We start from the raw sequence: 26,199 nt of genomic DNA, 5'->3' as shown, positions 1-26,199 counted from the left end.
GCCCTGGGAAGCTTGTCCTAGGAAGAGTGGACAAGCTCATGTGTGCACAGCTCAAGGCTCAGGGACCTCGAGACTACCTGGTCACATTAATATTTGGATGTGTAGAGTGAACAAGGCATATCTGTGTATATATCTTGGTTTAAATGTCGGAGTATGTTTCCACTGATTAATATATTATCAGTCACGTTTCTCACCCTTGGCATCGCTGTTAAATATTTCTCCAAACATCTGCAAAGACATTTCTCATGGCTGTTGGGTGGACTGACTGAAATTCTCTTGGCATATGCATCTTCCACAAGAAATATTTCACAAGGGAAATATTACTGGCTCAAAATCCCCCATTTTCAATTGGAAAGCATCTCCATTTACATTTCACACAGGTCCCCAGGATGGGCTTTATGATCCAATAGCTGTTAAGGCATTACTGCTGCATGTTCAGCTTTCCCTTCTTCAGCCAAGGAAGAAACTGAAGAACATGTGGACTCACTGAACCATTACCCCCCTATAATCTTTTATGCAGAGGGCAGGCAGAGAAGTAAACGGTTACACTGAAAAAAATATCATCTTGCAACAGTAAGCCATGCTATTCATTAATGTGAACATATGGAGCCGACACTGTGAAGTAACAAGCATCTAGTAAATAACCTGCTTCACCAAGCATATGTAATTTGATATACAACACTGTAAAAGACCTAAAAGGGTTTTGCTGTAGTCCACCTACCTGTGACTGCAAAGAGATCAGGTCATTTCCTATCCCTATTCAGACTGCGGGAGAATAAACTACCTCAGGATACAAAAGCAAAATTATTTGAAACATTTGGCTACAGCAGCACTGGATAGTCTTCTGAGGAGAAGGATGGATGCTATGTTGACATGATGTCAATATGACAGCCACAGACAAAAAAAAAAAAAAAAGTTGGAGTACCAATGCACTTGGGCAATGTGTGGCAGGAGCACCCGCCGGCAGGGGCTAGGGCTTTTAACATGGCCACCACTGGCTCTTCTGTGCCTTTATTTTGCACCTCCGGCAGCACACCATGGTTGCTGTCATGTATGCGCCCTGGCCAGGTACAGACCAGTACGCACCCCCCCACCATGGCAGGAAAAGGTAGGGGGTCCTCTGGTTGACAGACAAGGCCACAAGTCAACAAAACACCTCGGTTGAGAGAAGTTTCTAGAACACTGACCACATATAACCACAGTTCAGATCCAAGCAGGCTATAAAATGGGGCCCCCATCAGAGTGCCCTTTGAGTCATTCTCCTGGGAGCAGCAGGTCTGTGAGGGGAAGCCTTCCCCTTGGGTCTGGGACACCACCCAAGGAACCTTCCTGGGACTGAGCACCCTCACCTCCCCTTGGTGAGCAAATACTCCTTCTGGATATCCCTGAGGGAGTCCTCACCCCCTTGGATGAGCGATTACACCTTCTGGGTACCCTTGGGGGAGCATGCGCATGCTTTGGAGTCATCATTCTTGTGTGTCGTCATGCTCCAGTGTCCTTGTGCAGCAGTAACTTCCCCAACAGGTACACCAAACCTAGAATTTGTTAGATGTTACTGGAGCAGTTTTGGTTACCCCTGTCATCTCATTGGTTTCAGCTGTTCAGATCTGGTGACAAATCAAAGTTTGTTCACATTTATTATCTCCATGAAGGCACTTTGGTATACCTGATATATACAGATTCAGTCTTCAAAAGGTTTCCCCACTCCTGTGATGGGACATAAAATACTTTTCTCATGGTACTCTAACATTGTTATTCCTTATATTTTTATATACAAAAAGGTAGAATTGATGTTTTAAAAAAAACTTCTACCAAAAAAAAATTCAACGCTTAGGTTCACTGAAATATTAAAAATGTGAAAGCACCATCAAAGTATTTTCTTCTAATTTTAGGGAACTGCCCCACCAGAAAACAGCGTTGGAGTTTTTGGTTATATACAGACAGTGCAAGATGCTTTCCCTCCACACATGGGAGAGGTTTTACACCCACTCCCTGAAACAGCTTTCACTCAACGAGAGTTAAGAAGTATGGTTCCAATAAGGTTTTAATGAGCTACTGTAAATGTAATTTAAGCATTTTTATTACCTGTGGTAAGTAACTTTCTGTAGGCAAAATTAGCATAACTGTTCCTTTAGTCATGTATCATATTCCCACCAGAATCTTGTTCACACTAGCACAAAATGTATTTCCTGTGCAGTACCCCTTCAGCTGTATCCCACCATTACGTGAAATTGTTTGGTTTTGACCTCTAATAGAAGCTGTGGGGAAAAAATACAATGTATTACAGGTAAAACAAGTGTTAATTCTGTCTTTTGCCAGTTAAAATTAATTTTATTTTTGAATTAACTGAATGGAGGAACCAACCAGTAATTACCCTTGCCCACTCCCCTGGACTCCCTGAGGACCCAGGGTACCACCACCTCCAGGCTTACCCACCCCTCTAACAGCAGTCACCTACCACGTGAGCAAGGACACAGTCAGAGGCACAGAGGCAGGCGCCCAGCTGTGCCAGCTCCGCCACTGGCAATTCTCAGACATGTTTAATGAGTATTTCATTTCTCTGAAACCATCATCTATTTCCAGTAAAGATAATCACTTTTTCCTAACTTAGTAACAACTGAAGTTACTACCCACTGAGGTTTTTGAGCCTGCTTTTCCTTCCCCTGCCATGAAAAACTTGTTAGTGCTTTGATTTTCTGCAGTCCAGGCAGATGAGCAAAAGTAGCTGACACAGAGAGAGCTGTTTCAAAGAACAAATACGCTCTCGGGCTGATGGCGGATCTGTAAACTTTTGCACAAAGAGAAGCAGAAAAAAAAGGAGAGGTGGAGATCTCCTTTCAAGTGGAGAGACCTCCTTTCCTTAAATTCCCAGACAGTCTAAGAGAAGCACCATACATGAGCTTGTAAACACTCAACCCACAACCACAGATACAAAAGGAACTTCAGCAAACTTGCATCTTTAGTTAGTAAGATAAATCAATGTCATTTTTTTCAGACACCACCAAAGAAAAATAAATGCACTACTTGATTTTAAGGAAAAGCTTTATTTTAGTTTATAGGCTTGTTTGTATTAAAAACTATTACTTCAAAATCAAATTCACATAAAACTCGGCATGTAAATAAACTGAAGTTATCATTGGTCAAGATCCGTTTCTGAAAAACAAGTGCTCTGAATTATGTTTTAACAACCTTCTGTGGCAACAGATAAAACTGGGATAGCAGTAGCATCTCCTAGTTTACAGGCTGCGGAGTTAAACTGCCCCCCCTTCAGCAGATTTTAAAACATCAACTGCAAACGAGTGCAGCAAAATGATTGCTCTATTTCCTACTAATCCATAGAGCAACCACTGAAAAAAGTATCCCAGTTTAATCTGCCACTTCACAGGGTAAGCGCTCTCCAGTGTTGTTACCGATGCAGGCACTGCTATTTTCTTTCAGGAATCAAAGTACTTGTCTTAAAACATTTTCCTTACAACACCAACATACAGATTTTCAGAGGAGACTGTCACAATCAAGCTACATTATATACACTTCGAATGTACAGTTATCTTTAAAAAATGCCCGTGTACAAAATAGACTGCTCTTTTATTTAAAAAATCATGTGCTAGATTTCAATTACATCAACATTTTAAAAGAACTGAAAATAATTGATGAATAATAGCAACATTCCAATTTATTAGGAACCTTCCTGCAGCAAGCATAGAGGTACCTGCTCTGTATTTAAGATTCTAATAAGCTTTTTTGGACTACTTGTGCTATAAACCTCAGGTATGAAGTATGTGAAAAGCTCTCAGTTGTGACGACAGAATAAAAGCTAGTTAATTAATGCAAGATTATTTCAGTAAAATATAAAATTATTCTACTCATGAAGTAAATACTGCAAGGGCATCTGATTTACAGCCAGTTAGACAAAGAATACACCTACTGACTAGAACACATACATTAGTTAAAAAACCAAATATATACAAAAATATATTAGAAAGTGGTTGAGTTTAACCACAGGCTCATGTAAAAAAATGTTGTTTTAAATAGCAATAGCAAAAAAATAGCTGTTTTCTCTATCTGCAACAGTACAAAAGGCAAAACCTACATATGAGGTAGCACTGCCAAATTAAAAAACACACTTTGGATTGAGGAGTATTTCCAAAATTTTCATAGCATATCTGTCAATACAAATATTTAAATGAACACTTCAATTGTTTCAAGAATCAATACATTAATTTACAAAAACCTTATTCAACGAACATTTTAAAAACAAATTACTGGAAATTGATTTAGTCACTGATTTCTCCTGTTTCTAAAAAAGCTATCGCATTTTCAAATCCAAACACTGTACAGCAAAAACAGAGGCTTTATCATACACACTCGGCAAACGCTATGGTACATTAAGACACAATTTACAAAGATCAGAATAAGCCAACTGTGGTCATTTTATTCTTTTCTGTCAAATACACATACACTGCACCTTTTGCTACCCCATGTTCAATGCCAGATGCAGGATTAAGGTTCGCTACTCATTCCACAGCTCTGCTCACAGCTGAAACAAGTGTTTGTATCATCTACCTTCAGGAGTCTGAGCTAGAAGCGTGGCTTCTCTCTAGGGTCAGGAGCACAGCCAGGTGGCAGCTCAGAGTCCCCCTTGGTCTGTGCCAAAACTGCCTCAAGAATGTGGGGACGGGATGGGAGTTGTGCCCCTTCACTTCTCCTTCTGATCCTTTGTCCCTCCTGCAGGTGCAGGGCAGGATGGGCAGCCTGAGCCTCCCTGACCAAAAAAATCCCATTAATGAAAAGCCAGGAGGGGGCCAACCACCCAGCTGAGCTGTGCCAGCTCTGGGCCCAGGGCTGCAGGGCACTGCCAGTGCCACGGGGCCCTTAGGTGGGTCAAATCCTCTGCTTCCAGCTCCACTGATCAAAAAGACCCTGCTGCTCCTCCAATTCAGGCAACTAAGTCAGACATCTGAAGTTAGATGGTACAAGTAACACCAAAAAATGAACTGGATGGAATTTCTGTAATTACTGTATTAAGAAAATAATATACTTTACATCACAGTGCTTAATTAAATGCAATAAAAAAATGTAAACTCAGGATTCTAATTAGGGCTCCAAGACTTTTTAAAATTCACAATTTTTAAAAATTGAAGTCACAGACAGTCAGTTCACATAACTCACATATTTAATATTAGTTGTAAATACCTGTTGATGCACTCCATTGTTTGGTCACTTTTTTTTTTTTTAAAAGCCTAAGTAACAAATAGACCAAGTGCAAAGGTAAGAGGTATATTTTTATTTGCAAAGAAACTAACTTTAGAAGTAATTTGCAAATCAGGCATCTAGAGTGCTTTAGTAGATGTAAGGAAATATGCGATATGGTACACGCTGACAATACCTTTCCCATGCCAAGCCATATTTTTGCTTACAATGATGTTCATCACGAGCTTCTCTATGAACAAGCAAGCAGATGAAATATATCACATAGAAATATGGTAAAACGTGATTAAAACCTGTAGAATAAAGTGAGAAAGTCACTTTAGATACAGCAAAAATATCTAGAAATGTTAGCTATTAACAACATGTACTAAACTGCCGATATATACTTGTTATGGACTGAAGCATCTTATACTTGCATTGTAAAGCATCAAATACACAATAGATTAGTACAAAAATTGTGTGATATGTTTACATGCAGATAGGAAGAGACCCACAAAAAACCAAACAATAATCTTTAAAACTCAGAGTCTCAAAATCTACCAACTTCACTCTCCATGCATGCAAAGCTGGCACTTAAAATTTTAAGTTCTTTAGCTATCAAAACCAGAAAAATAGTTAAACCTCTGCAGCACAAGTTGCCCCACACAAGCCCCACAAGGTCTTCTCTATTTTGGCTGTAGATGGTAACTGTAGCTTTGCTCAACACACTGCTTGACTTGTGGATGAAAAACTGACTATGAGCCGGCATCATGCACTCAACAGCCCAGAAAGCCAACCGTATCCTGGGCTGCATCAAGAGAAGCGTGACCAGCAGGTTGAGGGAGGGGATTCTCCCCCTCTACTCCGCTCTTGTGAGACCCCACCTGCAGTGCTGTGTCCAGCTCTGGGGCCCCTACATAAGAAGGACATGGACCTGTTGGAGCGGGTCCAGAGGAGGCCACAAAGATGATCAGGGGGCTGGAGCACCTCCCTTATGAGGACAGGCTGAGAGAGTTGGGGGTGTTCAGCCTGGAGAAGAGAAGGCTCCAGGGACACCTTATTGCAGCTTTTCAATACTTTAAGGGAGCTTATAAGAAAGATGGGGACAGACCATATAGGGCCTGTAGCAACAGGACAAAGGCTAATGGTTATAAACTAAGAGGGTAGATTCAGACTAGATATAAGGAAGAAATTTTTTACAAGGGTGCTGAAATCTGGAACAGGTTGTCCAGAGAGGTGGTAGATGCCCCCTCCCTGGAAACATCTGAGATGTGGTCATACAGGGCTCTGAGCAACCTGATCTAGTTGAAGATGTCCCTGCTCACTGCAGGGGGGCTGCACTGGATGACATTTAAAGGTCCCTTCCAACCCAAACCATTCTATGATTCTGTGATCCACTCCCACCCATCCTCACCCCGCACACAGCTATTACAGTGCCAACAGAAGATTCGAGTCCCACATTTTCATGGCAGGAAGCCTCTTCCAGGATACTGTTCAAAAATGTATATGCTAATCTAGTATTGTCTACTTTCAATTCAAATTCAAAATAAAATTAACCCCTGGAGGAGCACCTGAACTCCAGCATCCTCTCTCAGCTGATGCTCCTGGTCAGGGCATTAAGTACTTGGTGACAAAGTCCCACTTTGCCAAAACTCTGTGTCCCACAGTCTGCAAAAGCCAGACTGTGCCATGGGGTGCAGAGCAGCTCGGCCTCAGAATAACATCTGTCATGCTTATTTCTGAGCTTTTATAGAAGAGAAACTCCTTCAGGCAAGGGAGGAGCCCAAAGCCATTTTTCAGACTTGAATAAGAGGGGGCAGGACTACCATGATCAGATGTATTTTCTGAAACTCTCACTGCTCTTCCTAAGCTCTTGCAAAAGCCCATTGGACAAAAGGCTCCCTAATTTCTTCCAAGTGTAAGTTTCATGAAAACTGGGAAGTATTTGTTAACAAAAACTGAAATACAATTCCACTCCTTTGCATTTGATGACTTTTTTTTTTTTTTTAAAATGTATTTTGCTTAAAGTCCATCCCTGTATGTGGTAGCCTTTGTCTCCAAGCAAACTCCCACTTTTTGGGAACTCCCTTTGAAAACACCATAGCACAGCTACTAGCCCAAAAAATGTAAGGAACAACTTATTAGCAAGCAACCCCCATCACTACTGAATGATGAAGTGTCAGAAAGAAGAGTCAAATCTACAGTGAGCTATAAAGGATAAGATGTAAGAGAAAACAAGTGTTGCATTAAGCTTACAACACAGAAAGTTGCCATTCAATTAATTACAGGTTTTAGTACCTCAAATAATTATCACTTTGCATTTCAAACCCAGTCAGATGCCAAAATATACAAGCATTTTTGATAAAATCCACTTTAGTTTCAGGAACTTACCACATGGTAGGGACCACGCGAGAGCCATGATGATGTCACCGAGATAATTAGGGTGACGAACAAAACCCCACCAACCCGTGACAAGAAGCCCTTTTCCAGTTGCAGTGGGTATAAATTTCAGATCTGTGAATAGAGTATTGTAGTCAATACAACAATTGAAATGTGTATTTAAATAGTACAAAGAGACATTGTATAGCAATTGAGCAAATAAAAAAATGCACTTACAGGCCAATTTGGGATCTGCCGGATTCCTTCGGAAATTATTTTTCTGAGAATTTGCACTACGGAATATGTAATAGCCAATACCTGAAAACAGATATTAATTTATTTTGCATTTTCAGTATTTTCCAGTTTCCTCTCCTTCAACAAAAGCACTCACGTGCTCTCTGCCACTCTTACTACCTCAAAGTCTTTTCCTCAGAGAGGTAACCGATACTCTCCGGTTCTCAGAGCTCTAACAAGACAGAAATGCTATTGGAAACCTGCGTTCTATATGCTCTTACACATTACTGACTAACTTTTATGATTTTGGAGGTTTATTTTCACACTTACTATTACATTTATATCTGACTTATAGTTTGTTAATGTAACATTGAGTTTGAAACACGTATAAGGTGATGTGCTGCGGTTTGTAAGATTATAGCTCTATTAGCAGCCCAGTATTTTGTTACAGTGCCTATCCATAAACTGATGAACTATTTGCAAGTTCACGATATTAAAAGAACCAGACAATGAAGTATTATCTCAGTTTGAAATTAATTTCCCCCATCATTTTCACAAGGCAGCTTAAATTTGCTTTTTCTGAGGCTGAACTGAAAAAACATGATCACAATATATTTTAAATAAAGATTTAAAAAAAAGAAAAAAATTAACTGAAAATTAAAAAAAGATGTTGCATTTCTCAGGACTGCACATACTAAGTTGTACACCTGCATATTCTTTCCAAGTGTTTAAACTCTTTGTCGTTTCTACAAAAAAATTTTTCTCTTACGTTTACTACTTCGATAAAAGGGACAAACTACAAGGCCATATTGGTGCAAATTTAAGGTCCCCTAAAGATGCAAGATCATTTTTCAAAGCACTTGACGAGTAAAAAGATGTTTTCCATTGACGTGAGTTTGTAACTACGGGCATCGGGGAAAGAGATGCAAATCATTAAACAACAAAACCTCTTTTTCCCTAGGTTCAGTAAGTCAATTGATTGTTGGCCATGCTTTCTTATAAAAACAAGTCTGTCACTCAGACTGACTTTAAAAAGCATCTGCTACACTTCATTCAAAATGTTTTAAGTCACTTCTGCAACTCCAGACAGCATCCATTTAAAGATGCCTCTTAACAGAAGAATTATGTGTCCAGAGCCTCATTTATCCTTCATTTAATAAAATGAAAAATTTTTATATTCTTTGTATTAAACAGTACCCAGACACACACTTCCACCAGCTGTGGTAATACAGAAAATACAATCCCTGCATCTCAGCTAAAGCTTCACCTCACAACTGAAGGAAACAAAAATCAGCACTGCATTGTTACTACCAGTAACAGTAACTTTTACTATAACTTACAGTTCAGAATAGTAATTGCAGCAGCAACAGGCCAAGAAATTGCAGTAGGATGACCAACTAAATAGAAGGCCTGCAGACTGTAGACAAATGGAACCCACACCAAATCTCCGAATGCTAGCATGAATCCAAATCCATCATGGGTAATATCCATTGTAGTCAAAATAGCTTCCTAGAAACAAGGAGGAAGGAATTTAGAATTTACAAAGCTTCATTCATTTAACATTGGCATTAGAGATGGTAACAGTTTAATATGACTGTCATTTACCTCATTCCAAAGAGCATCCACCACATACAGAAGCTGAAAGCTGTTCACAAGTATCATTGACAGCGATGGCATACTTTGATTGTGTATCTTCATCTCAGCCAAGAGCATTGCCAAGTTTATAACAACCTAGTTTAGAAAATATTTCATTAGAAGTTTTCCTTGTAAAAGAAAGTGGTCTTTTCTATCATACTATAGAACATTTTAATACAGATGTTTTTGACCAATGTTTAAGTAAAAAAACCCAAACACCTATGTCACAAGCCAAAGTTTGCAACTAACTACATTTCTGAAGCTGTATTCTGAATGAATAATTCAAGAAGGGTTTTCATTTCCCACAAAGCAAAGAAGCTAGAAAGTAGAAGTTAAAAAGTGAATAAAAATGGTCATCAAAAATCTGGCAACATGAAACTGTAAGCGCTTCTCTCCTGCTTATAAATACATATTGTATCCTTAATACCAATTTTTATATATATAAAATAATCCATTTGTGTAATATTTAAGCAAATAAAATAACTAAGACAACTGACTCACCCAGCCCATTAATCCTGGACGCAACTCACAGAAGTATTTGAGGTCAAAACTGCCAATACGAGGGTTTAATTCATGTCCAGTAAAAAAATCATAAATAAAATAGCCTGCAGATAAGACATAAGTTGTTGTTAGCAATACTCTTCCTTTTATCTGTCACTACACTCCTCGCCATAAAGTTCCCACTTTCTACTAAAGTTCTCTCATAATAAATAAAAAAATCCTTTAGATTGGCAAGAAAAATGTGACAGTATATGCAAATACAAAGCAAAACCCACATGGTTTATATTCTTTATATGAGAGGCCCAAATATTTTATTTATTAGGAGGACTACACACTTTAGAAGTTACTGTAGGCTCATTTCTCCTTGACACTTGTTCCTTCTTTATTTTCAGCCTGATCCTGAAGCTCACATCACAGTTTCCATGAACATGATCTTATGGTATTAATTAATTCTACTTTTCCTCCCACTTCATTGCTCTTCTCTGGGAGCAAAAGTTCCTTTAGCTGTAACAATTACCTCTCCACCAAAAGAGATGGACAAGAAGGAAATACATGGACTACAAGATATCCTGCATCAAGGTAGCAATAGCAAGCACTTTGCAGAACAGTTACTGAATGCTACTATGCCACTTACAGAGGCTAGAACTGCACTTTTCAAAGAAAAAACAATTTATGATCATTTATTATTTCCCTTCACACACATACATGCTGCACTGACAAAGGAACAGAGGATATTTGAATACTTCATTTTAATACATGAAATGTTCTGTCTATAAACTCCCTTCCTTCATCACCCTATGATCATTTTTTAAAGCAGCTTGTTTAATATTTAATGCTGATCGACTTCTTTGTCCTACAAAAACATATGCATGTAATTGATACTTTCTAGGTAGGCAGTCTCATGACTGAATCAAAATTTGTTTTGAAAACTCAATTCAGCTAACTAGATTTAAAAGTGCACAGCGAAAGTTTAGAAACACGCTGTAATTTAAAGTTCTGTACCAGACTTCCCACTGCCAAAACATCTAGATTTTTCAGTTTTTCTTTCCATACTGTTTCAGGAAAAGGCCCACCAGCAAGGGCACTATGAAGCAAACTAGACAAGCCTCTTGAACAAATGTTCAAAACAGAAAGAAAGGAACTGTCGTCTCATCACTAGAGGACCAGAACAGCCAAGATATTTTTGTGTAAGCTATTCAAGATAATCCAACTAAATTTTTAAACATTTTAGAGTATCTGAGTGTGAACAAACAATTGCTAGTAAAAGTCACAGTATTATAATAACCAGCTCTAAACCTGGCCTTTAATTCATAAAAATGAAACTGTAGCAAACAGTTAGAAAAAAATTATCCAAAATACTTATAACTCACCAGAATTTCCACCTGGTGCCAGCTCTTCCTCAGGTGCCTTCAGGGACCGAATATACAGATAAATGCTCAACCCCATAGAAAAAACTGCAGCTGACACTGCAAACTGCATGAAGTGATCATACAAATAATGAAGTTCAAATTGAAAGTATAATAAAGTTCCAACAGCTGCAGCAGTCAAAATAAAAGCATAAAACCCTAAAGGATGTAAAAGAAAAACATATTAGTCAAAATAAAAAGCATTCTAGTAGAACCTACCCAGAAATGCCTTTCTGCATTTTCACTTCTTCAAAGATTTGGCTATATTCTAATAATGTCTTCACATCCCACGGTCTTGAAGGTCAACATTCTGGCGCACAGCAATATATCCAAGACATTCTATCTATGCCCTGAAATTTCCTGTGCTCCTCATCAAAACGACAAGAGGCAGGAACACTCTGAGCACTCCTCCATTTTTTACAACAACATAGGATCCGGTTTCAGATTTTAGTGGAAAAATGGACACTGACACTACTACTGGATAATGATAGCAGGTCACAAAATCTTATCTGTGGGACAGCTCAGATAACCTTATTTTCTTCTACGAGTTATATTCACATATACCTTGATACAGATAGCAGTAATTAAAGTACTGAAATAACATAAAACTTTTGTACTTTGAGTGTATAAAATCATATAGAATGGAATAATATCCAAATACAAGCAGGCAGTTCTATACAGCTCTCACCTAAGTACCTTCCATGAACCCTTTCAGAGGGTCACAACGGTTGAGGTTAGAAGGGACCTCTGGAGCTCATCTAGTCCAAGACCCCTGCTGAAGCAGGGCCACCTTACAGCTGGTTGCCCAGGACCCCATCCACAGAGCTTTTGAGTATCTCCAAGGATGGAGACTCCACAACTTCTCTGGGCAACATGTGCTCAGTTACCCTTAGAATAAAAAACTGTTTCCTGATGTTCACATGGAAGCTCCTACATTTCTGTTTGTGCCCACTGCCTCTTGTCCTGACACTGGTCATCTTCCTTTCCTCAAGAAGGCTTTCAAAGTTGCTTTGAGAATCAGCCTTTGAAGCAGCAAGAAGACTGCTTCTCTTTTCTTTCTTCCCCCCCCCCCCCCCTTTTTTTTAAAATTTTTTTTTCCTTTCTGAATCATCCAAATCATGTAGCTTATTTCCTCCCTTCATCAGAACACAGAAAAAAATTGCAGGACTATGCCCATACTAAAGACAGAAGTCCAAAACCAAAAAAGTTATGAAGCAGTCTTAATATGACTCGCTTCCACAGGATGTAATTCACTCTGCTTCTATGATTTACAGCCCTATTCCCACTTTAACATGGTGCATCTTACCAGACCATGACAAAACCCCACTCAAGTTTTTTAATATAACATTGGGATTCCACTATCACCAGATAGTGTCCTTGAACTGACTAATCAATCAAAGAGGTAGTCTGGAATACCTGCAAGGCAAAGTACACTTTTCTATTTAAGCCTGAAAAAGTAGGACTGCTGAAATATGTTAAATCATGCTCTAAACCTAGATGAGAAATTTGCCTTATTCATAGGAAGTGAAATCAGATCTAAATAAGGACTCAAAACTGTTCTTTGCCAGGCAAGAATAAGAACATCTTAAATCAATTACAACACACTTCTTACTAGTCTGTAAATCAGAGACATTCAAGATGATCTAGACACAAGGGATAAGATCTCTTCAGATCACTCCTGAACGTCTCCCCTGGAGCAACAGTCCTTATTACACAAGCAATACCAACACTTCCGATAGGCAACCGCCCATTTAGCAATTATGCAAGGAATTTGACAGGAGTCACCGGTCACAACTGGATGCAGACCAGATGCACTGTACAGGGTAATGTCTTGCTCTTGGGGCAGTTAGTTCCTGTTCATTACTAACCTTCTTCCAAGAAAAGGCTCATCCTATTTTATGGGAGATTTACAACAGATACCTAGTTTGACCACAGAGTTTATCTTTCAACATTTGTATCTTATGGTACTGAGCACTGCAAATCAGATAGCTGTATCGAATTTGAGAATAAGCAACTGCTTACCATTTATCCGGTACTGCAGTTTCCTTCCATTTGAAAGAGGCAAGCCTTCTACAACCTAGGAAGAATAACATACTGGTGTTTCAACAAAGTACTTTCTGGGGGCACTGGCAGGGGAGGGAAATCAGGCACATCTCTGCCACAAAGACATTGCATCAAGGTATACTTTGGATATCAAAAGAAAAAATATCAAATAAAAACATTAAAAAACCCAATCTCTTCCTAAGCAGCCTCAAGAAAACAGAACAGCTCCAATCACTGTAAACATGTATAGCAATAGAACAACAGGACTGAACAATCTATTTATTAGTGTTCTTTCAGAATCTGTCAGTATTCCTCAAGTCACAGAAAGAGGAAAACAGAGCATTTGCCTGATTATACATAGGGCTAGAAAGTGAAGGTTACACTCCAAAACACTGGGTATCAAGAACAAACTGAGTATCACAGTTTGTTGATTTAGAAGTCAGATGTCTGAAATTCTTCTAGAATTCTATCAAGCAAATTTTATCCATGCTTTGATTTGAACTCCTGTATAATGTCTTCTGCCTTTTCTACTTTAGGACTGTGAAATGCACAGCCATTAAATTCTTAACAAACTGTGCTATTATGTTAAGCTTACAGAAATCTGCAGTAGCCATATTCCAGCTTAATATGGAAAACACTCATTTGCTTTCAAATTAACTGCATTAAGAACTTACCCTAACTTCCAGCCTAATGCACAAATTAATTATCCATGAAGACCCAATTGCTACAGAACAGCTTACCTTTCCAATTGGTAGCAAGTAAAACAGAGCTTGAAGGAAAAACCACAGAAGAAAAACACCAAACACCCTAGCCTCCCAGAGACTTTCAAGTGCTGGGAGAGGAGGAGGGAAGTTCAGAAGACTGGGGTCATCCTGTTTGCACATCAACAGCAAGTAGAATACAGTAGCAGGCAGGAAAAATATCAGCATGAAGGTCCCTGTAAACAGGCATCATGCCATATTAGAAGATAAACATAGAAAATAAAAAAACCTAGTTTCAATCCCACTAATAAAGCTTGATATTAACTTCAGTAACAAAGAAGAGGTTGTCACTATCTATTTCTGAAGCAAGACAGCAGCAATCCCCCAGTGACACAATGGGACACAGAGACATTCTTATCACTCCCATACGAGGTCATAGAACCAAACTGAAGGATCACACCCACTGCATCCCTTTAACACTGTTCAAAACACTGTATAAAGAATACTTTACTGTTGAGTTCAAAGCACCTAGGTTTTGAAAACGTAAAAACTTTGCTAGTTACTTCTTAAATTTAATTTGGAAATATTTAAATCTCACTGTGCAAAGGAAGGCTCAAGATCTTCACTATATTTCACAAAGAGAACCAAGTTTAATAACGGTTCTTTGGCTGCCACCAATACCAGTGCAGACTGCATGAAGCACTGTCATATGATTCTGTATTCTGCAACCAGGGTCCAAAAACTGGAAAAACAGTTCTTGACATGACAGTATGATCAATAAGTAAAACCCACAAAAGTACTCATTTTCAACTATTACAATTTGAAAGCATACCAATTCTTCCACCAAACTCTAGCTCTTTTGGTTTTGATGATGTTTTCTCAATTGTTTTTATTGCCTCCAAAATCTTTTTCTCCGAATATATCTCTTCTTTTTTCTTTTCTTCTTTTCTGGGACGCAAGCTGTACTGTTCAAGCACACGCTCCATGTCCAGGTCTGGTTTCAACTTTTGCTGTTAATGAGTAAGAAGAATTTACTAAAAAAATCCCAGTGCTTTTACCTTGTTTTACTCCAATATTTTTTATTTAGGACATTATTCACTATAAAACACGAATATACAATGCATTCTACCTCTATACAGTACTTTAAGTTTATGTATTTATATGAAGAGACTGCTAAAATGAGTTTCGTGATCACTCAGGCCATGATTACATATCAGCAGCAGTTCTAGTACAGGTCATCTAGTCCCACCCTCCTCCCCTCCTCTCTGCCATAACTCTGTGCCTTAGCTAACAATCAGGACCGAAGAATTGATTTGGCTTAAAAAAAAAAATAAATCACTTTTTATGGCCAAACATTATGGGAATGAACCCAAGTAATCAGTGAAGGTTTGATGGAAAAACAAACAAGAAAAATTAATGTTATGCAGCTCTAGTACTCTTCCCTTCTGACAACTTCATCTCACTCTCCCCTGAACTTAGTTAGCTGAACAGTTTTATGGTGCATTCTGTTGCTCCCTGGTTATTGTATTGCCCTTTTCTAGGGATTTCTGAGAAAGCGAAGTTAGAATGTGACATAAAACTAAAGAGTGAATACAATGTTCATACCTCCAAGATCACGCAGGCTGTGTCATTTTTTTCTGTACTTTCAGGTTCACCATTGTACCTTCTGGTATTATTCTCACTCGGTTTCTGGTTAAAAGAAAAAACCTAGATTTAGCTTTCTGAAAATAACAGCTGCATTAAGTGTAAGTATATAATGAATAATTAAGAACACTAACTATCTAGGTTTTTTTCAACTGCAACTGCTCCAGTTTTCTCCACAGGAAAACAAGTGGGTTCAATATCCAAAGCATCAGCTCATGAATAAGGGAAGAAAACCCATTTAAGAAAAGGAAAAGGTTACGCTTTTTTTTTTTAATTAACAGTGAAATTAAGAGAGAATACAGCTTCCAAGTTATTTTTAACTCATCATTAGGAACTGCCAAGAACAAAATACATGTCTATTTAGTAATTCTATTAGGAAAGCAGAGGAAATTTCAGTGTCCTATACATGACACTGATCTGCAGGACTGAAAGTTTGGTTTTCCATTAAATACCTAAGAAATAAATTCTCTTACAAAAATTCTTTTAATGAGTCTAGCTTACACAACTCTGGGAAGACACAACTCATTTGTTTTGGTTTATTTCAACTTAAGCTTTGTTGAAAAGGACCAGACCATTCCAGTCATACAAAAACCAATAGATCAATCCTTCTCCTCACTTAGAAGCCAGGAGAAAAACACCAAAGATATTTTAACCTTTTTGTCCAAAATAAAGTGTAGCTGCTGCCTACAAACTACTTAAAATGAACATATGGTCCACAGGCTATGCACTAAGTCACACAGCAAAACAAAAACCACAGCAATTTCAGTGCCAAAAAATGCTTTTAGTAGTAGCAATTTAGTAAACTTAACCTATCTATTTAGTTTAGATTGGTCTGGTTTAATTTAGCTGAAACCTAACTAAAACCCATCTATTTTCAATAGATAAGCAGAAGGTATTTCCAAGTCAAGGGACTGTGTCTCAGACAAGTATCACTTGAAGCTATCTCAGAGCACAAGAAATTCTGTTTGTCTCTTAATAGAGAAATATCACCTCTACTATGCTTCACTTACAGAACACCAGAAACATTTTTAGTACTCAATATAACCTTCACAAAAAGGCCAAGAATAAACATGATAAATTTCAGCTAAAAAAACAGGTATTTGATAAACTTACAAATCCTTACAGGATAGTTTTTATAATGAAAACAATTCTGCAATACTATCAATCAGCAAGGCCATATGTATATGTGTATATATACTTATTCCACACTTGAATTCTGCAGCAATTCTCCCACTGAAGCTTCACATTTTCCACTACTATTTTAATGAACTGTATATGAAGACAGAACTAATTTTATTTCAAATTCTAGTACCTACCTGCTGTGTATTGATCAATACATCTTAAAAGTAGGCTAGCTTCCTTTGACCCATTTCACAAGCGGGAGTACCCGGCTAACAACGACTTCAGTATTAAAATATTCAGGAATTCGCATTTGTTTGAATTCTGAGAACTTCACTGTACCACCAAATTCAAATGGAACTTGTCAACATGTTTACATTTCAAGAATTTCCTCACAACTTGGCAAGCTAGAAAGCCTATTTTTCAAAGAAAAAAAGGCAGTTCTGAGATACACTTTTGCAGGTAATTATGTTGTTTGGGTGTGCTGATTTTGGCTGGGATAGAGTTAATTTTCTCCATAGTAGCTAGTATGGGGCTGTGCTTTGGATTTGTGCTGCAACCAGTGTTGATAATTCAGGGATGTTTTTGCTATTGCTGAGCAGTGCTTACACAGCATCAAGGCCTTTTCTGCTTCTCACCCCACCCCGCTAGCGAGCGGGCTGGGGGTGCACAAGGAGCTGGGAGGGGACACAGCCAGAACAGCCGACCCCAACTGACCCCAGGGATGTCCCACACCATATGGCCTCATGCTCAGCACAAAACTGGGGGAAGAAGGAGGGGGGGGACATTCGGAGTGATGGCATCTGTCTTCCCAAGTAATGGTTACGCACGATGGAGCCCTGCTTTCCTGGGGATGGCTGAGCACCTGCCTGCCCATGGGAAGTGGTGAGTGAATTCCTTGCTTTGCTTTGCTTGGGCGTGCAGATTTTGCTTTACCTATTAAACTGTCTTTATCTCAACCCAGGACTTTTCTTTTACCCTTCTGATTCTCTCCCTCATCCCACTGCAGGGGGTGGGGGGGGAGAGTGAGCAAGTTGCTGTGTGGTGCTTAGTTGCCAGCTGGGGTTAAACCATGACATCAGGGAACATGAACTACAGCTAGCTTTTACAATAATAAACTGAGTATGCATAAAAAAAAAATATTTTGCAAATAGCAAAAATTTGTTTGAAAAAAAAGTCCAACAAACCCACAAAGATCAAACAAACAAACAAATTAATACCAGTAGAGCTAAGTTGGTTTCCTGAATGATTTTCTTTTTGTCATCTTTATGTTCTCTGCTTTGAGAAGAAGAACGACGTCTGCCTTTTGCTGGTCGACCAGGAGATCTAGATCGAGATCTGCTAGTACTTCTTCTGGAGGGAGAACTTGAAGAGGATTGACTCTTCCTGTGCTTGAATGATGATTGTGACTAAAAGAAAGAAAGAGGGGAAGCAAAATCTTATCTTAAATGTTCCAAAGAACAATTTTAGAAACTTGGGGTTTTTTGTGATGAGGACTCTGGCATATAGTTCTACAGAATTCTCTTATTTCCTTTACTGATGCTGTACAAAGGCTGTTAAGAAAGAGCAACTACAGCATACTCATTTTGCTGGTAATACCCAAATAATCCTGGATATGGATGTAAACTATCAATGTGACCAGCAAGCTCTTAAGTGTACTACCCTCTTAAGCCTTTGCATAAATAAATGAATCGTTTCAATTCTTTTCAATTTTAATTATCATTTCAATTACTTAGCTTTATTAATACATTTGGCATATCAATATGCAATGATCTATTTAAGGCAACACAGCTCAGATCAACATTAAAAAACCCCAAGTCAGCTAAATCATTAAATTAGATGTGATAAACATCTCATTTATAAACAGTTTTCCCCAAAAGTACTCAGTTTTATTCTTCTGCAGTCTATGATGCTTATTTTCCCATGTCAAATTTCCACAACACAGCTTTCTTTCTCATAAAGCATCTGTGCCTATGAAAGGTATTTTCTCAGCCTGAGTTTGCTAACCTGCAAGCACAAAGTAAACAAGTTAGGAAGTCTGAAAGTGAAAACGTTTGTCTAGATCAAGGCAGAAACACTTTGTCCCAAAAGAAAAGGTCAATTACAGGGCATGTACACTGCCACCAAAAACTGAAACTACAGTTCACATAAAGACACACAAGTTAGCTTTGAACTTATGCACATTTCGGAACAGACCCTAAAAATCAACTACAGCAAACATTCAAAGCTTTTTGTCTCATGCATTATCATATTTTAAACTTAAATGAAACTTCTATGTAGAGTTTTAAAGGCCTTTATTAGTAACACACAATGAAATAACACAGATATGTAAGGAGGAAGGCATGTGCTCATATACATATGACCTGACCCTTTTTCAAAAGTCCCTAATTGTCACAAATAGAGCAAAATACCTTATGAAACCTTTGGGGCCCTAAAACAGTACAAGCTATTCACGTTTTAACTATGTGCTTAAAATGCGCTATTTGTATTTACAGTGATCCTTAACTACATGCTTGCATTTGTTTTCAAATTTTCTTATTTATTGGTGGAAAAAAGGTCAAATTGGTATCAACCTTCTGATGACTAGCTTTATAAGCTACCTAAAATGAATTTTTCATGAACAATCATGCAATGGAGTTCCTGAACAATCAGACTTGTTTTTCCCCAAATGTATCACTGTTTTTTCAACATAAAGAAAACAATCACGCTTCTTTAAAGACAGGGTCAGCATTCTGAACTACTTGAGATGTCACATAGGAAAAAGCTATTATTTAGCACCCATTCCTTGAAGAATGAAAACTTGCGAAGCGACTATCCAACTATAAATTGTATTTTTATCTACAGCACAAAACCAATAATCTTCCATTAGAAATACTGATAATTATATAAATGTGTACTCACCTTTATATCACTTTCTTTCAACGCAAGTTCAGTCCCATCTTTGTACTTAACAGTATAAAGATGAGAAACATCATCATAACTAGTCACCTGTACTTCATAGTACAGGACACTTCCTGGCCAACGGCCCATCACCACCTCGCCATCAGCAAACCTCCGGTTTGGCATTTTCCAAAAGGAATCCCTAGAAAAGAAATACATCAATACATATGACAGCTAGACATTAGGCCTAATTTTTGCCTACTCTCTTTCCGTATCATTTAGGCTGGAACAGGGAAACTTTAAAGTAAACAACTCTTCACCTTAAATAGGCAAAAAGCTGCCTGGTAAGAAAAAAAGCAATGATCTGTTTTCCAAATCAATAGTAGACAAAATAGTCTTCAAATAGAGCAAAGACTGAAGTTAGATGTTATGAAAAAATGTTCAAATGTTTTAATAGTACATCTAGACCAGTATTCAACCATGATACACAATCTCCATCACCAGAAACCATCAAAACCAGGCAAAGCATATATTTGACCAAAATTACATAATGCAGTTGATCTTATCTAGAGGGGGAAAAAGTAAATCAGATGGTATCTAAGTGTCCTCTAACCCTCTTTTCCTGTGTTTCTACAAAAATTACAGAAATGGTCATTTCTAAATGCTAAAAAAATGTCCCTACTCTATTCAATACACACAGCCACATTACATACTTTCTTCAAATTACTATGCCAAATACTTTAAAGTTAGGAAACACCAGAATGTAAGCTCCTCTCCAAGTTGAATATTTTCTCTTTTTCACCTATTTAGCACACGGCATGTTATGCCTTTTGCAGGAGCCTATAGGAAAACAACATACAGCATCAGAGCAATCACATACTATCCTGAAAAACTAAATTCTATCCCCCTGACTGCACCATGAGGTTTTTACCTGGTATTAGCAAAACATGGTTTAAATAGCTACCACCCTTGGTCCACCCATACCAGGGTGCTGGGAAAACCACAACTGCAACTTAAAGGAAGTAATGCTTTTAAATGTAAAGCCCCGTGTAACCCTTTGAAAAGTGTCTTGTATTATGGCATTGCCTTCTGAAAATAGGTATCCATAGCAGAAGATACTTTTAACCTGAACTTCTGTGACTCAGGTCTCAGCATATGAAGTGAGGGCATCTTAAAAGTCTATGGTAAAATACATACTAACTTATGTACTATCCCCATTTGTATGATGAATATAGCAACGGGGGGGGGGGGGGGGACGGGACAAGACATAATGGGACATGAAACAAACCAGCAAATGTTTTTTTTTTTCAAAGCATTTTAACTTGCTTGCTATAAATAAGTTGTGAAGCCACACAAAATGAGGTGAAAACAAATATGAAACTCGATACTCATTCATCATTACACATTAACTAACTTGCAGTGAAAAGTTAGATTCTTTGGCAAAAAACATTGTTAATAGGCAATCACAGACCTTCATAATGCATTGGCAAATGGGGCTAAGTGAGGCTTTTCAATCCACTTTCATTCTGGCATTTCCTGAAGCTGCTGTTAAGATTTTACACCTGTGTAGCTCTCCAAATCAAAGAAGAAACCAAAAACTCCGCAAAATTCCCTCATGTGGATTTTACTGCTAATATTCCAAATTGCTTCAGAACAGAAACATCTGGCCATCTCCTTTGCTGTATTGAAGGAGTGAAAAAACTATTACGTTTTATCATTTGGTTTCACTGATACTTCCCAGTTAGAAAAATCATCATAGTTCTAGTCTATGCTTGTAGGCACACACTCTTCCAGTTCATCTGGCTTCTACCTAGTGTTTCTTGTCCCAGTCTCTTGTTACTTTCTTATTCTGTCAGAATTTCCACTTCTCCGATTCTGTTTTATCCCAGTCAGTTTAACCCCCTCAAATTCATAGCCTTGTTTCTTATGACTCCTTGAAATACTATTCCCATATTTTCATTTCAAATTCTTCTCCATTCTCTCCTTACTCCCCCTTTAATTTCTTGGGAGTTTTCTGCCTTTTCTGTCATTCACCAAACTAGTTCCAGTTCGTCTTCACCACCTCTGGGCTCAAGATCTGATCTCAATCCCCATCTCTGTCTCCTTGTCCAGTTTTCTCACCCAGAAGACAGTTCTTTAGGAGATCCACGTCTACTACTGCTCTTTCCCCAGTCTCTCGCACAGCTCCAGCTTCTTCCTCCTCTTCCATAAATAGTCTAAACACTGGTCCTCCACCAAGTCCAGTCACAGCTTTCACCAGGTGTCATAACCTGATCTATGACTTAATTTCCTTTTTGCTGTTGTACTTCCTACGCTCCAGCCAACTGCTTCTTCTCTCAACCTGGAACACCTCAGGCATCATCTGTAAACTCAGCCTGACCAGGACAAAGCTGCCACATCCTAGGACAAAGTTGTGAAAAACAGACTCTTTGGAGTTTTTTGAAAAAGGGAAACAACCTTTCACAAAGTTGTACTAAGGACATGTAAACTGATTTTTATGATTTATAACCATCACTTCAAAATTTAGATATAACTTCATAGGGATAATAAAATGCAAATCTCTGTCAAACTTCAAAACCCAGCATTTTTGTACACAAACACTAAGACAGCCCAAAGAAAAGGTAACCTGATGATTTAAAGACAGAAAGACCTTCCCCTCCTCCAACTTTGTTCTCAGAAGAGCTGAAGTTAGTTTTGAGAAGTTGGAAAATGTGGTTGAAGGACCTGAAGCTAAATCAATGTTATATAATTCAGCCTGAGGTAGATATCAACGATATTAAATTCTAGAATAATAAATGAATTTAAGCAAATGGAAATACTATCTCGTGATTCAAAAGTAATGAACAATCTTATTAATGGAAAGACCTACTTATTTTTCCATTTTTTCTTTAAATATTAAAGCTTAATAATGAGATAAAACATTAAACACTAAAAAAGTGTATATTACTTCTTACCCTATCAAAAATTACCACCTTGTTCTGCACCGCTGTGCCTCCTGTGAGGGAGGTTTGCAACCCTCATTCGAAGTATCCCACTTCAAAAAGCTACACCTTTTAAAGACAGCCTTCATCTGTTCAGATAACAAAAACCATTACTGACATCAAGACAAATAAAGATAGGAAGTCCCTACACACACCCAGTAACTTTCAGGGTATCAACTGGCATCAGCCTAATGTTCGCAGTAGTCTTATACAATCTTTTTAACTCACAGGGCTTCGTAATATATATCCAAGCAACCTCAAATGAGAATTGTTTCATGCAATGAACCCTGTACTGCACAGATACCTGACTGCAAGTATATTCACTTACTCCCAAGATGAAATTTGTGTTTTCTGCACCATGATGATTCTCCTTCAGGAACACAGTCTCTAAGGGATTTTGCACCCTATACCAAGCCAAGACAATTAACACAAAACTCCCTGGAGCCTAAAAGTTGGTCAAGAAGAAAAGTTACTGCTGACTCAATCAAGAACAAAACAATTAAAGAGAAACATGGCAGAGAAACATATTGCCCCATACATCCACTTCTGGTCTTTCTTAATGACCCTCTCACTAGATATGTGGAAAGATATTTCACTCCTGTCAAGAAAATAAGAAGAAAAAGACTGATAGCTTGTAGTCACCAGAAGATTATACCACTTCATCAGAAGTTAGGTGTACAGTTTTAAGAAGAAATAAATTAAAAAAATAATAACCAAAGGTTTCCCTCTTCAGAGAGCAGAGTTCATACACATCTAGTGATTCTACTCACTAATTCTGACATCTCACCACTGGTAGGTAATGCTGTGTATGTCAGAGGAGGGAACCAGTTGAATGCAAGAAAAGAAGAAATGTAGGAAAATAAAGAAAACTGTCAAGGCTAACAAGACACAGCTTCCTACACTGAAAGTTACTACCGAATTCACCAAAGTAGACCGAGCTGTCCAGGACCCTTTCAGGACCACCGTTACTCATTCCACATTTCTAGCTCTCTGTCTCCCTAACAGGCGCAGTATTTACCACCGTTCAAGCCTGGCTCGACTAAACTGCCGAATCAGCTTCACCGCTGGTGAACAAAGGTAAACAAAAAACCTGCCAATCCTCAGGCAGGGAAACGAGGCTTCTCCCTTTAAAAAGGCTTTCCACCAGAAGCACTGAGAGCGGATGGAAAGCCTCCGGAACCCCAGCTCCACACGCAGGGCCGCGGCGGCGCCGTGTTGACAGGAAGGGACCCACGTGCCGGGGGAGGGGAGGGGAGGGGCGAGGCCCGGCCCTCGGCCCAGCCGCGACCCGGCCCCAGCCGCGGCCCCGCCCCGCCCGCACTCCCAGTCCGGGCCTGGCGCGGAGCCTCGGCCGCGGGGGAAGGGAGGGGCGGCGCCGGACCAGGCCGCCCCTCCGCGCCGCTCCCAGGGCGCGCCCCCGCCACACCGGGTGGCCGCGGCCTCTCCCCGCGCTGGGCCCGGCACCGCCAAGGCCGCTGCGGAGGGGGACGGCGGCGTCCCGAACAAAGCCGGGGAGCCCAGCCCCACACCCCTCCCCCCGCCTCACCCCCAGAGCACAAACAAACGGCCCGGGCAGCGGAAAAAGGCGCCGCTCGCCCGCCCACCGGGAGACAGGCCGGAGCGGGGCCGCGGCCCGACGCCCGCGCGTGGGGGCGGAGAGAGGCGGCGGCGGCGATTGGCCGGAGCGCTCTCCCCCGGGCAGGCCGCGGAGGGGGGTGTGTCCCGGCCCGCGCCTGCCCGGGTGCCGCCATTCCCTTACCTGGCGCCCGCCCCCACCGGGCCGGGCAGGAGGCGCTTCCGCGGAGCAGCGGGAGCCGGGTGCAAGCGCGGGGCTCTCCGCTGAAGGGAACAACCGCCCTGAGCGACGGTAACGGCCGCGTAACGGCCGCGCACCGGTCCGCCTCCGCCCCCTCCCCTCGCCCCGCCTCTTCCCGCCCGCCAACCGCGCCTATTGGCCGCGCCGCGCCGTTTGAATCGTGGGTGGCCGCACGCTATTGGCTGCCGCGCGATGGCGCGGGCCTGCCGCCCGAGGCCCGCCGCTTGCCCGCCCCGGTGAGGGGATGAGCGGGACAGCTCGGCCCCCCCCTCACGGCCACCGGGGGGGTGATAACGGGGGCGAGCGCGGAGGGGAGGAGACGCTCGGGGAGGGAGAGGGGGGATGAAAGGCCGCAGTCGCTGTCGCGGTCGCCTGAGGCCCGCTGCGCCATCTAGGCCCTACCGCCGGGCGGTAAACAAAAACGGGGGTTTTGTGTACGGAGCACTCGTGGTGTCGCCGCCTGAAGCGCCGCCTGAGGCGGCGAGACCACAAGTGCTCCTACTGTGTCGGAACAATTGCCCGTGCTCCTGGTAGCCGTGCCCCCACTGAGGCTGAAATGTGGTAAAAACACCCTCTCTCTCCAAAAGAAGAAATAAAAAGGCAAAAAAAGCAGCGGTGTGTGGTTACCACTGTCCTTTTGAAGCAACTTTTCCAGAAAGGCCATTCAAGTTCCTGGCAGGTTTTGAAATCAGGAAGTCTAAGCAATACTTCAGCAAGCAGAAGAAAAACAGGTTGTGAAAAAGTTAACGTCATGTGCAGTGAGTTTTAATGTAAAACAAGTTGTTTCAAGTGTTTGGATCTTAAAAAATACTAAGTCCTTTAAGCATGAAATACGGACCTGTTTGTGTTTGTACAATCTTTATTGACCTCCCAAACTCTAAATTCTGACACAGGCTGAGAAGTTCACATTCCAGACTAATAAAGCTTCCCAAGTCAAGGAAAATTCCTGAAGGACATGACCACCATTTTCCAATACAGAAGACTGGCAATACCACACAGACACAGCAAAAATCTCAGATTAAAAAAAACCCGGTAACAACAACAGCACAAAACAACAAAATACCCCAAAACCACAGCCAAAACTGAACACACATAAATAGGGCCTATGGTAACCATGGGCTTAACTTGTCTGAGATTTACTGTTATTTATTTGCTCACAGATTTGTGAGTTAATTTTTTTAAAAAAAGTTTCTAGCTATAATGTTTGAATTAAGAGTATGGCAACCTTCTTACCTAGGTGAATGCAGGAAATGGGCCTTCATATGTGAATTATTTAAAAAAATATAGTTTACTATTTATTCTGCCTAGTTTGGCCTTGAACTTTTTCCCACATGCTTTTTTTTATTTTACTTTGTATCCCTCCCCCCCCCCCTTTTTTATACCAAATAGATCAGGTTGTATTTTCTTCATGCATTCATTATATTTTTCACTACCTGATGCAGTAAGAGATGTCTAAATGGGATTAAAAGTTACTCAGTCAAACCAGAGTCATGTTTAAGCATAGATGTAAATAAATGCAGTCAGAATAAATTTGTACTTTAGTTGTGTTAAGGCAATCAGCTTTTATCTGAAAGACATTTGATAACTTACTATGCAAAAGAATGCAACTGAAGCTTCATTTCTGGCTTCAGATAATGAATGTTTTTGCTTCCAGATAAGATTTTTCTTTATTA

At 39.9% G+C, this 26,199-nt stretch overlaps 1 protein-coding gene across 1 annotated transcript; it reads right to left on the bottom strand.

The window, feature by feature from the left end:
- Nucleotides 1-3,024: 3,024 nt before the first annotated feature.
- Nucleotides 3,025-24,641, bottom strand: LBR (lamin B receptor). The gene is made up of 14 exons (XM_074817800.1): nt 24,470-24,641; nt 19,751-19,931; nt 18,070-18,258; nt 15,692-15,775; nt 14,919-15,096; nt 14,126-14,322; nt 13,365-13,419; nt 11,307-11,501; nt 9,937-10,040; nt 9,406-9,531; nt 9,141-9,309; nt 7,804-7,884; nt 7,579-7,701; nt 3,025-5,501 (listed from the first exon to the last, which is right to left on the bottom strand). Exons 2-14 carry the CDS (start codon nt 19,913-19,915, stop codon nt 5,341-5,343), a joined length of 1,827 nt encoding a protein of 608 aa, XP_074673901.1. The 5' UTR covers nt 19,916-19,931; nt 24,470-24,641; the 3' UTR covers nt 3,025-5,340.
- Between the last annotated feature and the right edge of the window lie 1,558 nt (nt 24,642-26,199).

This window comes from Strix aluco, chromosome 3 (assembly GCF_031877795.1).
Source record: "Strix aluco isolate bStrAlu1 chromosome 3, bStrAlu1.hap1, whole genome shotgun sequence".
NCBI classification, from domain to species: domain Eukaryota; kingdom Metazoa; phylum Chordata; class Aves; order Strigiformes; family Strigidae; genus Strix; species Strix aluco.
The sequence above is the reverse complement of the archived record's forward strand: the minus strand, read 5'-3'. Positions and strand labels throughout refer to the sequence as shown.